Below are 13,213 nucleotides of genomic sequence, written 5' to 3'. Positions count from 1 at the left end.
TGATTGTCCTGCTGCCTAAGAGGGGTGATCTCCGCCTCCTTAAGAACTGGCGCCCGGTCTCCCTCCTCAGCACGGATTACAAAATCTTTGCCAGGGCCATGTCTGCTCGCCTTGGCACCGTGCTGGCCCACATGATCCACCCCGACCAGTCCTACACGGTCCCGGGCCGGTCTATCCATGGTAACATCCATCTGGTCCGGGACCTGGTCCACCATTCCCAGAGGGCTGGTCTGTCGGTCGCCTTCCTCTCCTTGGATCAGGGGAAGGCGTTCGACAGGGTGGATCACGAGTATCTTTTCGGGACTCTGCGCGCTTTCGGGTTCGGGACGCATTTTGTCGCCCGGATCCGACTTCTGTACGCTGCCGCGGAGTGTCTGATTAAAGTTAACGGGTCCTTGACGGCGCCCCTTCGCTTCGGGAGGGGGGTGCGTCAGGGATGCCCCATGTCCGGCCAGTTATATACCAATTGCGTGGAGCCTTTCCTGCGCCTCTTGCAGAAGCGGTTGGCGGGACTGGCTCTGCAAGGGCCGGGCGTGGAGGTGGTCCTCTCGGCTTACGCCGATGACGTGCTCCTCATGGTCACGGATCCCGTTGACTTGCGGAGGATGCGGGAATGCCAGCAGATTTACTCGGACGCATCCTCCGCCAGGATCAACTGGGAGAAATGTTCTGGACTCCTGGTGGGTCAGTGGCAGGTGGACTCCCTGCCGGAGGAGTTCAGGCCCTTTGCCTTGAGCACTACGCACCTCCTCTACTTGGGAGTCTACCTCAGCCCTGCCGAGGACGCCTGGCCGGCGAACTGGCAAGAGTTGGAGGCCAAAGTCGCCGCACACTTAGGACGCTGGACAGGATTGCTCCGAGTGTTGTCCTACAGGGGTCGAGCGATGGTCATAAACCAGCTGGTGGCCGCCATGTTGTGGTACCGGTTCGTCACTTTGATCCCTCCCCCTGCGTTTGTCGCCAAGATACAAAAGAAGCTCGTCGACTTCTTCTGGGACAAAAGGAAGCACTGGTTCTCTGCCGCGGTTCTGAGTCTCCCGCTTAGGGAGGGCGGTCAGGCGTTGGTGTGCCTCCGCACCCAGGCTGCGACTTTCCGTCTTCAGACGCTGCAGAGATACCTGTACGTCGAGAATCCTCCGAGATGGTGTGCGCTGGCGACGTATTTTTTCCGCCAGCTGCACGGCCTCAATTACGACATGCAGCTCCTGTTTTTGGAAGTGAGCGGCAGGCGTGAGAGCCTGCGGGAGCTGCCTGTCTTCTACCAGGAACTACTATGGGTTTGGAACTACGTCGCCTCCAGGCGGAGCTCTCCCCCGTCAGGAATGGCGGCTGTCCTCCGGGAGCCGCTGTTCAGGAATCCGCACCTCCACGTCCGCGAGTTCGGGTGGCTGGCGGAACGCAGGGCTGTGCCTGGCAGGGTGACTAGAGTCGGGGACCTGCTCGATGGCGGAGGAGCGGGCTGGATGGCGCCGGAGGAGTTGGCGCGACGCATGTCCTGGGACAACGTCCGGCTCGCGGTCAATGCCATCGGGGCGGTGAAAGCGATGCTGCCCCCCGGCGCCACGAGGTGTATCGAGGCGGCTCAGGCGCGTGGGGCGATCCCGTCCGAGCTTACCCCTGTTCAGACGGAATTCCTTATCGGCGCCCTGCCCCGAAACTCCCCTCGGGGATCGGCGCCTCACAACTTGAGCCGTCTCGAGGAAATACCCTCCGTGCTTTTTCATTCCGCACGGAGGGGTTTCCTGTATGGGCTGCTCCTGCACACCTTCCACTTTGCCATCTTCGCCTGCCGTCCGGACACGCCGTGGCGTGCCGTTTTACCTTCCGACGGAGGCGGAGGTCCCCAATGGGGGGCTCTCTATGCGGGAGTCCTCCCTTGTTCTATTGGGGACTTGGCCTGGAGGGTGTTGCACAGAGCAGTCCCGTGCAATAGATTCTTAAATAGGTTTACGGACTCCCAGACCGCCTGTTTGTTCTGCAGTCTGGAGGAGTCCGTATTTCATGTATATGTTGAGTGTGAGAGGTTGCAGCCCCTCTTTCAGTATTTGAAGGGGCTGCTCCTCAAGTTTTGGTTGCACTTCAGTCCCACGCTCTTGATCTACGGTCACCCGGTGCGGAGGGGAGCGGGCAGGTTGGAGGACCTCCTCGTGGGTCTGCTCCTGGGCCTGGCCAAGAAAGCCATTAATTGGTCCAGGCAGTGGGCGGTCGAGGGGGCCGTCCGACCGGATTGCCTCCCTCTCTTCCGTGGCCATGTTCGCGCCCGGGTGGCCCTAGAGATGGAGCACGCGGTGTCCGCCGGCGCGCTCGAGCAATTTCGTGAGCGGTGGGCGCCGCAGGGACTGGAGTGCATAATTAGTTTAAATGACCAAATTTTAATTTGATTTGTTAAGGTTTATTTAAAGGTTTATTAGAGTTTTGTTTACAGTTTATTTGTTTAACTCATTTGTCTCACAAAAGAAGCAAGTGAAGGTGCCATCTAGAGGTTACAGAAGGAACTGACTGGCACCCTCACAACCAGAGTCCATTTGACCCATCATGCCTGTGCTGGCTCTTTGCTTGAGCTATTTAATTGGTCCTACTCTTTTCCCCAGAGCTGTGCAATTTTGTCCTTTTTATCAAGTATTTCTCTAGCTCACTAATGACTATTTCCACCACCCTTGCAGGCAGTGTAACAACATCGTATACATGAGAAAGTTCTCCTCTCTGCCATGGTTTGTTTGGCAATGATCATAAATCTGTGTCCTCTTGTTATCAACCCACCAGCCAGTAGAGATCATTGATCATTTATCCTCTTAATCAAAACCCCATATAATTTAGCACACCTCATTGCTCCACATACCATACAATACACAGGAGGTTGGCAAATCAAGTTTAGGCTAAGATTGTTATGATGCAGAACATTGTTGGATAAAACAGACAAATAATCAAGACACTGTTTCCTTCAATTGGTGCCAACTTTCTGGGCTAAGAATTGCTCAGCATCTGATTCTACTTGTATAGGCCAGGGCAAGGAATAGAAACCAGCTCTTTACACAGTGGCCACTGGATTATGAGACATTTTCTGTAGCCAGTACACACTGCATTAACTAATAGTCATTTGCAATTTCAAGTTTACACAAATGTTTCTTTAGGGTTGGCTTTCACCCTCTTGGGCAGGGAGTATTGGTAAGAAGGGTGTTTGGATAGGTGCTAGTGGGACACAGCTTCACCAGTGCAAAAAGCTGCTCATGAATCCTGGATTTGGATTGTGACCTTTGCTGGTTAATTGTGCTTTTTTTTTAGAGAGAGTATTTATTCCATTTAATTGCTACTTTACACACTACACTTGGCAGTGATAGTAGGGCACAGGTCAAAACCTGACCTTGCTGTTCTGTAAATCACCAGAGATCTTCTGGCCTCAGCTACATTTATACTACAGCAGGGAAACTGGGTTTTACCAACAGACATTTTAGAAGCATTTTTTTGTGCCATATAGATAGTGTATATATTCTGTCCTTCAAGCAAACTACAAAGGAATAGTGGTTCCTTCATTGTCACTGGGTTAAAATCCTGGAACTCCCTGTGATGAAATATATGCCTTCATCAGCCCCTGTGTTTTACCTGCATTGTATTGTGTGTACCGCCCCCTTCCTATTGTGTGTATTGGCTCCGCCCCTGTCTTGTCATATAAAGGTCTCAAGAGCTGTATGAGTCATTTCTGCCAGACGAATCCGATGTGGAAAGACATGCAATGTTCTTAGTGATTAAAAGCCTTCAGTTGAATCCTTTAATTCCTTGTCTTTGAGTTATTGATGGCACATCACTCCCTATCTAACCGCTGTTGGGAGAACCTTCACCACCCGGACTGTAGCGGTTCAAGAAGGCTCACCACCACCTTCAAGGACAAAGTAGGGATGGGCAATAAATGCCAGCCTTGCTAGTGATGCCCTTATCCTTGAATACATTTTTTTTTTTAAGGTAATAGGCAGAGAGCTGGTATAAAAGAGACATTCTTGGGTTGGCAAGCAGTGAAATGTGGTGAGTGCCAGAGATTAGAGCTGGAGTCAGTTTTTCACTATACAGATAGATAAGTGACCTGGATTTGGAATGGGGGAGCCATATCCCAAGTTTGCAGTTTTTAACCAAACTAGAAGGTTGTGAAAGGCGCTATATTAATGCAAGTTCTTTCTTTCCCTTTTATCCCACTCCTGTTGTCAGACATCTTGCTATTAAACCACTAGCAGATGATCCAGGTTTACCATGAAATCTTGTGAATTAGCGGGATGGTGCATTTCACACTGGCGGTTAAGATCCATAAACTAGACTGGTCGCTCCTCAGATTCACAGGATCTAAATCCATTTGACAAGGTGCCACACAAAAGATTATTGCTCAAGATAAAAAATCACAGGATTGGGGGTAATATTCTGGCGTGGGTGGAGGATTGGCTCTCTAACAGAAAGCAGAGAGTTGAGATAAATGGTTCATTCTCAGATTGGCAACCAGTAACTAGTGGTGTTCCGCAGGGGTCAGTGCTGGGTCCCCAACTCTTTACAATCTATATTAATGATTTGGAGGAGGGGACCGAGTGTAACATATCAAAGTTTGCAGATGATACAAAGATGGGACGGAAAGTAGTGAGTGAGGAGGACATAAAAAACCTGCAAAGGGACATAGACAGGCTAAGTAAGTGGGTAGAGATTTGGCAGATGGAATACAATACTGGAAAGTGTGAGGTTATGCACTTTAGCAGGAAAAATCATAGAGCAAGTTATTATCTTAATGGCAAGAAACTGGAAAGTACTGTAGTACAAAGGGATCTGGGGGTCCTGGTGCACGAAACTCAAAGTTAGTATGCAGGTGCAGCAAGTGATTAAGAAGGCCAATGGAATGTTGGCTTTTATTGCTAGGGGGATGGAATATAAAAACAGGGAGGTATTGCTGCAGTTGTACAAGGTATTGGTGAGACCGCACCTGGAATACTGCATACAGTTTTGGTGTCCATACTTAAGAAAAGACATACTTGCTCTCGAGTCAGTACAAAGAAGGTTCACTCGGTTAATCCCGGGGATGAGGGGGTGGTCATATGAGGAGAGGTTGAGTAGATTGGGACTCTACTCATTGGAGTTCAGAAGAATGAGAGGCAATCTTATTGAAACATATAAGATTGTGAAGGGACTTGATCGGGTGGATGCGGTGAGGATGTTCCCAATGATGGGTGAAACTAGAACTAGGGGGCATAATCTTAAAATAAGGGGCTGCTCATTCAAAACTGAGATGAGGAGAAACTTCTTCACTCAGAGGGTGGTAGGTTTGTGGAATTTGCTGCCCCAGAAAGCTGTGGAAGCTACATCATTAAATAAATTTAAAACAGAAATAGATAGTTTCCTAGAAGTAAAGGGAATTAAGGGTTACGGGGAGCGGGCAGGAAATTGGACATGAGTCTAGGTTCGGAATGGTCATGGCCCTGTGGGTAGTGGAGCGGGCCCAGGGGCCGTGTAGCCTTGTTCTGCTCCTACTGTGTTCTAATTCTGTTAGATTTCAGGAGATGGTTTTATTCCTGTTCCTGGCTGGGGTGGAGATCGCCTCTACAGAAGGTAAGTACTGTAGAAAATATAGGGACAGAGTGATCTCCTGGAAGAATTTCGATCGCCTAGATGGGTCGGAGAGGAATTTCCCAGATTTTTTTCTCCCAAATTGGCCATTGGGTCTTTATCTGGTTTTTCGCCTCTCCCGGGAGATCACATGGGTTCGGGTGGATGCAGAGTGATAGAAGATTTGAGGTTAGGATCAGATCAGCCATGATCTTATTGAATGGTGGAGCAGGCTCGAGGGGCCGATTGGCCTACTCCTGCTCCTATTTCTTATGTTCTTATGTTCTTAACCCCATTACAAATATATACTGGATTATATGTAAATGCACAACATAATGAGAGTAAATCAAGGACTCAACAACCATCACCCTCTGCACACATGGGGTAGAATTTCCATCTTCCTTACTCGCTGACAGTGCAGACTCACCCTGGACCACCTGCTCTCTGGATATTACATTAAGTACACAACCACCTGCACGGTGGCATAGTGGTTAGCACTGTTGCCTCACAGCGCCAGGGACCAGGGTTCGAATCCGGCCTCGGGCGACTGTCTGTTTGCACATTCTCCCCGTGTTTGCGTGGGTTTCCTCCGGGTGCTCCGGTTTCCTCCCACAGTCCAAAGATGTGCGGGTTAGGTTGATTGGCTATGATAAATTGACCCTTAGTGTTAGGGGGATTAAATACGTGGGGTTACGGGGATAGGGTGGGATATGTGTTGGTGTAGGGGTTACGGGGATCTGGTGGGATATGTGTCAGTGCAGGCTCGATGGGCTGAAATGGCCTCTATCTGCACTGTGGGATTTCTGTGAATAAACAAAGAAATCTCTAATTTTGTCACAAATTCATCTGAATTCCTAAGGTGACTGTATTGCAAGTACAAAGGTATAATAATGTATTTTAAGTTCAGGACATTTTAAACAAAACATTTTTAAAGGAGGTCAAAGGGCTCTACAACAACAAAGCTGCTAGTATCGCTGAAAGTGGCACTGTGCCCCGACTCTACTAGGTGTATCAAGGAGGCTCAAGCATGTGGGGCGATCCTGACTGAACTGACCCCCATTCGGCCGGAATTCCTCATCGGCGCGCGGCCCCGAAACCCCTCTCGGGAACCGGCGCCTCACAACTTGAGCCATCTCAGGGAAATGCCCTCCATGCCTTTTAGCTCCACACGGAGGGGTTTCCTGTATGGGCGGCTCCTGCACACTCTCCACTTTGCCATCTTCGTCTACCGTCCGGACACGCCTTGGCGTGCCATCTTTCCATCTGGCGGAGGCAGAGGTCCCCAATGGAGGGGTCTCTACACTGGAGTCCTCCCTTTATCTATTGGGGACTTGGTCTGGAGGGTGTTGCACAGCGCAGTCCTGTGCAATAAGCTTTCAAGTAGGATTACGGACTCCCAGGACGCCTGCCTTTTTTGCAGCCTAGAGGAGTCCGTCTTCCATGTATACGTGGAATGTGAGAGGTTGCAGCCCCTCTTTCAATATTTGAAGGGACTGCTCCTCAATTTTTGGTTGCAGTTCAGTCCCACACTCCTGATCTTTGGTCACCCGGTGTGGAGGGGAGCGGGCAGGTCGGAGGACCTCCTCGTAGGACTGCTCCTGGGCCTGGTGAAAATAGCTATAAACAGGTCCAGGCAGCGGGCGGTCGGGGGGGTCGTTCGGCCCAATTGCCTGCCTCCCTTCCATGGCCATGTTTGCAACCGAGTGGCGCTGGAGATGGAGCATGCGGTGTCCGCCGGCACGCTTGCGGCTTTCCGCGACCGGTGGGTGCCGCGGGGACTGGAGTGCATCATCACCCCGGGCAATGCAATTTTAATTTAATTTGTAAAGTTTTATTAATTTACAGTCGATATATGTTTGACCAAAAGAGAACAAAGCTGCTAGTAAGTAATCAGCCAAACTTACTTTGAAAGCTCTGATTGGCTCACCAAATGCTCACAATTAATGAATGAGTTTGTGGATTTTGTTGAGGCATGGAAGTGATCTGATTGGCTACCAATAACTGTCACTCATCATCTGTTCTGCAAATGAGGGGTTGTCCAAGAGTTTAAAATGTGCTGGTTCTCACTTTCACAGCAGTTAGATTGAGTGAGCAAGTCTAGTTGGTGGACTTGCTGAAATCCAGACACACTATAGAAGTTAAGATGGCCGCCCAAGTGCGTCAGAACTACCACAAGGACTGTGAGGATGCTGTCAACAAGCAGATCAACATGGAGCTCTATTCCTCCTATGTTTATCTCTCCATGGTGAGTTATCTATCTACTTTACTCTCTCATCAGTTGTGGGCAAAATGCTGGAGTCCATCATTAAGGATGAAATAGCGGAGCACTTAGCAAATGGGGACAGGATAGGACAGAGTCAACATGGATTTACAAAGGGTAAATCGTGCTTGACTAATCTATTGGAATTTTTTGAGGGAGTAACTGGTAGAATAGATGGGGGAGAGCCAGTAGATGTGGTGTACCTGGACTTCCAAAAGGCCTTCGATAAGGTCCCACATAAAAGATTAGCATGGAAAATTGAGGCTCATGGGATAAAGGGGAAAGTTTTGGCGTGGATAGGGAACTGGCTGTCAGATAGAAAACAGAGAGTTGGAATAAACGGGTCATTTTCTGAATGGCAGGCAGTAACAAGTGGGGTACCACAGGGATCTGTCCTGGGCCCCCAGCTGTTCACAATTTACATTAATGACCTGGATCAGGGAGTCGGATGCAGCATTTCCAAATTTGCAGACGACACTAAACTAGGAGGTGGGGTGGGCTCAGAGGAAGAGACCAGGAAGCTCCAGAGCGATTTGGACAGACTGGGCGATTGGGCGGATAAATGGCAGATGCACTATAATGTGGACAAGTGCGAAGTTATCCACCTTGGGTGCAGGAACGGGAGGGCAAATTATTATTTAAATGGCAATAGATTGGGAGAGGGGGAAGTACAGAGAGACCTGGGTGTTCTTGTACACCAGTCACTGAAGGCGAGCATGCAGGTGCAACAGGCGGTCAAGAAGGCAAACGGTATGCTGGCCTTCATAGCAAAAGGGTTAGAATACAGGAACAGGGATACCTTGCTGCAGCTGTACAGGGCACTGGTGAGACCACACCTCGAGTACTGTGTACAGTTTTGGTCGCCTCATCTGAGGAAGGATGTTCTTGCCATGGAGGGGGTGCAGCGGCGATTCACCAGGCTGATACCAGGAATGGCGGGAATGACCTATGAGGAGAGACTATGTAGTTTAGGGATGTACACACTGGAGTTTAGAAGATTGAGAGGGGACCTCATAGAAGTGTATAAAATTCTGACAGGTCTAGACAGACTGGATGCAGAAGGAATGTTTCCCTTGGCGGGTGAGAACAGAACTAGAGGACATAATTTAAGGATAAGGGCTAAACCATTTAGGACAGAGATGAGGGGGAATTTCTTCACTCAGAGAGTGGTGAACCTGTGGAACTCATTGCCACAGAGGGCAGTGTACGCCAACTCATTAAATATATTTAAGAGGGAATTAGATATATTTCTACGGGCAAAAGGGGTTAAGGGTTACGGAGAGAAGGCGGGGACGGGATACTGAATTAAAGGATCAGCCATGATCTCATTAAATGGCGGAGCAGGCACGAAGGGCCGAATGGCCTACTCCTGCTCCTATCTTCTATGTATCTATATTTGAATGATGTCTATATAATAAACTAGCTAGATGTCTAGTTGTTTCCTAGTTGCATGATCTAAAAAGGCTTAAACTTCAAACAGAAGCTGTTTTCTAGTCCTGTATTTGTCACAGATTGAAGAGAATGGATTTGACTAGTGCAAATGTTTCAATTAGTGGCTGCAATTAATCATGTGCTGGTTAGTCCGTCTGTTGAAGTGACTTGAGGATGGTGTACTGTTGGTAAAACCTTCCTTCGGTGAGTTGATCTTGCAGCATGAATCTGTTGGTTTTGCAGACATACCCTTACAAACTTTACATAACAAATGAGTAGAAGTAATTCCACTGACCTCTGATCTCCAGCTTGGCCTTTATTTCCCTCCCCCAGTCTTTCCTGCTGATGGAGCCTCCTTTTTTGCCAATTTAGTTGTGCGGTTTCTAATGCGAGAAGAGAGACCGACTGTTCAATGAACAAACATTAATAACTAGTTGAAAATGATATTTCTACTAAATAAGGCATTGCCCAATAACCAGTCTGCCAAGTGATCATTCTGAATTGCACACAGGTGAAATCTTTCTTTCTCTCCACAGTCCTATTACTTTGACCGGGATGATGTTGCCCTGCGTCACTTTGCTGAGTTCTTCAAGGAGCAGTCACATGAGGAACGTGAGCACGCTGACAAACTGATGAAATTCCAGAATCGGCGTGGGGGGCGTATTGTCCTGGCCGACATCAAGGTATCTTTTCAGAAAAAGGATGAGCTTCTTTAACTTGTGAACTACCTCTGGGGTTGGGCTGGGGGTGGGAAAGAAAGGAAAAACCTTTTACATTTCAAGCATAAGACAGCAATCCAATCTTCCAAGGAGACTTGATACTAGAATCCACTGTTCATTCAGTATTTCTCTTTAGAACTTTCTCAAAAGTAACTTCTGTCCTTTTTATTCCAGAAACCAGAGCAGGATGAGTGGAGCAATGGTCTGGAGGCGATGCAGAGAGCTCTGCAGATGGAGAAGAATGTCAACCAGAGTCTGCTGGATCTGCACAAACTGTCCACTGAGAGGACAGACCCTCATGTAAGTTCCTACTGTTCCAACTATGAATCTTCAGATGTGTTGAGGGTGATGGCTGAGGCATTTATCTGCCATTTAATGCAACTATTGGAATGATCTCCATATCCAGTAGACTGTTTGTCCATTGCAGAGCTTTGAACAAGCCCTTTTTTATGTAGGTTCCAGATCATACTGTAGACTTATCATTAATTTTGGCCTGGGGGCACTATAGTATCTGAAGGAGTTCGGCAATCCAATTCTAAAGTATTGAATCTGACACCTGTGCAGTAATCTAACCTGGGGCAAAATCCACCAAGTGCACAACTTGTACCAACCATCCAGTCCAGGAGAAGATGTGGAACAATTCCTCAGTGTTATCCTTGATCTGTTGTCTGTACTGATTGGTTTCTCTCTTTCCAGTTGTGTGACTTCCTGGAGACCCACTACTTGGATGAACAAGTGAAGATGATCAAGAAGCTTGGAGATCACATCACCAACTTGAAGAGACTGGGAGCCCCTGAGAATGGCATGGGAGAGTACCTGTTTGACAAGCACACGTTAGGGGAATGATTCCCTATCCCTCTGCATTCAATTGAATCTCAACATAATGTTGTAGGACCTCCAACTTCACTATGAAGTGTGACTAAGACTTGAGGTGAATGTTGACTTTGGATGTGGTTCATTCTTGATCTGATTTTTCTCCTTTAACTGCTGTCGATGAAAATAAAAGCTATTCAGCACTGGAGTGGTTTGTCTTTCCTTGTGCCAATTGAATAGTGGATCTAGTAACTTTGTCACCAAGCTTGGAGATATTCACAGCAGAACATCTAGCTGTTTACAGGAAACTCTTTTTCTTATCTGGCACTGACGGGACCGGCATAGTGCCGGTTTATCGAAAAGTCCGGATTAGAGAGAGGTATAGTTAAAAGGAACGAGAGCTCCGTACACAGCAACAAATCCAGGCTTCCCTGTTGCTAAGCAACATATGGGCAGCATGGTGGCATAGTGGTTAGCACTGTTGCCTCACAGCGCCAGGGACCCGGGTTCGAATCCGGCCTCGGGCGACTGTCTGTGTGGAGTTTGCACATTCTCCCCGTGTTTGCGTGGGTTTACTCCGGGTGCTCCGGTTTCCTCCCACAGTCCAAAGATGTGTGGGTTAGGTTGATTGGCTATGATAAATTGACCCTTAGTGTTAGGGGGATTAAATACGTGGGGTTACGGGGATAGGGTGGGATATGTGTTGGTGTAGGGGTTATGGGGATCGGGTGGGATATGTGTCGGTGCAGGCTCGATGGGCTGAAATGGCCTCTATCTGCACTGTGTGATTTCTGTGTTCTTCTGTGTTTATATGCAGGAACCCCGATTGCACAGCCACAGATTGAGGAACGGCTAGTAATATGAAGTAAAACTTACCTGAACCTACTCCTGAATTTTGCCGGTTAACTGAGATTTCTGGTTATTTAGGTGCCGGTAAATCGAGAGTTTCTTGTAACTTGTGGCTGGATTCTAACCTACCTTTTTTCTCCCCCCATGCCTCATTTGGCCTGACAAGAGGTCTGTGGCTACATCTCCAAAGAGGAGAATTGAGGGTCTTGGTATTTCACAAAATGCAAGATTACTCGAGCCTCTAATTTGGACATTGTCTTGGCTGACAACCATGGGAATTCAGATAACTGTATTTGACCAGTGATGATGTTCTGTTAGGTGTGCTCTTGACAACACCATATCATGAATGTGTAGTGTCCTATTCACCCACATTATACAAACATGCATCACAGAAGGAGGCCATTCAACCCATCATACCTGTGCTGACTATCCAATTAGTTGCACTTTCAACCTAGTGTCATTTTTTTCCTGTCTCAGGTGTATATATCAAATTCCCTTGAGTCAATATTGGATCTATTGCCACTACCCTTTCAAGCAGTGCATTCCAGCTTGTAACAACTCACCTTTTTTATATAATTGAAGGGGGGGAGGGAAATCTCCAACTGTGCGCTGGTTCCTTGGCAATTATTGTAAATCTGTGTCCTCTAGTTACCAATCCACCACTGAAAACCACTCCTTCTTTACTCTTAATCAGAACCCCCCCTATAATTTGGAACACCCCTTGACATTCTCTGCTCTAAGCAGGACAATCCCAGTCTCTCCACATGCCATCTGCATCAGGTTGGCAAAGCAAGTTTAGGCTAAAATTTTCAGGATGCAGGACATTGTTGGCTAAAGCACAAAATAAATAATAGCACAGCAGAATGTAATAAATGATAAATAAGACACTGCTTCCATCAATATGGGCTAACCTTCTGGGCTAAGAACTGCTCAGCATCTGATTCAACTTCTTTCTGCCAGGGCAAGGAATGGAAACCAGCTCGTTACACAATGGCCACTGGAAGTCTAGACACTGCCTATCACCAGCACACACTGCATTAACTAATAATCATTTGCAATTTCAAGATTAAGCAAATGTTTCTTTGGGGTTGACTTCCACCCTCTTGGGCAGGGAGTATTGGTAAGAAGGGTGTTTGGATATGTGCTAGTGGGACACACATTCACCAGTGTAAAAAGCTACACATGAATCCTGTATTTAGGATTTGGATCATGACCTTTTTTTGCTGGTTAATTGTACATTTGTTTTAAGGAGTATGTATTCCATTTAATTACTACTCTAGACACTACACTTGGCAGTGAGAGTAGGGCACAGGTCAAATCCTGACCTTGCTGTTCTCGAAATCACCAGAGATCTTCTGGCCTCCGCTGCATTTATGCTGCAGCAGGGAAATTGTGTTCTACCAACAGACATTTTAGAGGCATTTTCTGTGCCATATAGATGCAGTATATCTATTCTGACCTTCAAGCAAACTACGAAGGAATAGTGGTTCCTTCATCGTCACTGGGTTAAAATTCTGGATCTCACTATATAACCGCTGTTGGGAGAACCTTCACCACACGGACTGTAGCG

The 13,213-nt window shown here is 47.7% G+C and overlaps 2 protein-coding genes across 2 annotated transcripts in view; both read left to right on the top strand.

Moving 5' to 3' along the window:
• The window catches only part of LOC147099792 (ferritin heavy chain, oocyte isoform-like), a 346,456-nt gene that overhangs the window by 43,711 nt on the left and 289,532 nt on the right, over nucleotides 1-13,213 (top strand). The window lies entirely within an intron of this gene.
• LOC147099804 (ferritin heavy chain, oocyte isoform-like) lies at nucleotides 7,654-11,002 on the top strand. Its single transcript, XM_085969390.1, has 4 exons — nucleotides 7,654-7,816; nucleotides 9,799-9,945; nucleotides 10,156-10,281; nucleotides 10,678-11,002. The coding sequence occupies exons 1-4, from the start codon at nucleotides 7,715-7,717 to the stop codon at nucleotides 10,825-10,827; spliced, it is 525 nt and encodes a 174-aa protein (XP_085825516.1). The 5' UTR covers nucleotides 7,654-7,714; the 3' UTR covers nucleotides 10,828-11,002.

Source organism: Somniosus microcephalus, chromosome 28 (assembly GCF_052327205.1).
Source record: "Somniosus microcephalus isolate GS21.2 chromosome 28, FLI_Smic_1.0, whole genome shotgun sequence".
NCBI lineage: Eukaryota > Metazoa > Chordata > Chondrichthyes > Squaliformes > Somniosidae > Somniosus > Somniosus microcephalus.
This window is presented reverse-complemented; position numbering and strand designations above follow the sequence as displayed.

Coding starts and splice junctions, on each gene's coding strand:
- LOC147099804 (XM_085969390.1), top strand. CDS start 7,715: ATGGCCGCCCAAGTGCGTCAGAACTACCACAAGGACTGTGAGGATGCT. Junction 7,817..9,798: donor CCTATGTTTATCTCTCCATG/GTGAGTTATCTA, acceptor TTCTCTCCACAG/TCCTATTACTTTGACCGGGA. Junction 10,282..10,677: donor CTGAGAGGACAGACCCTCAT/GTAAGTTCCTAC, acceptor CTCTCTTTCCAG/TTGTGTGACTTCCTGGAGAC.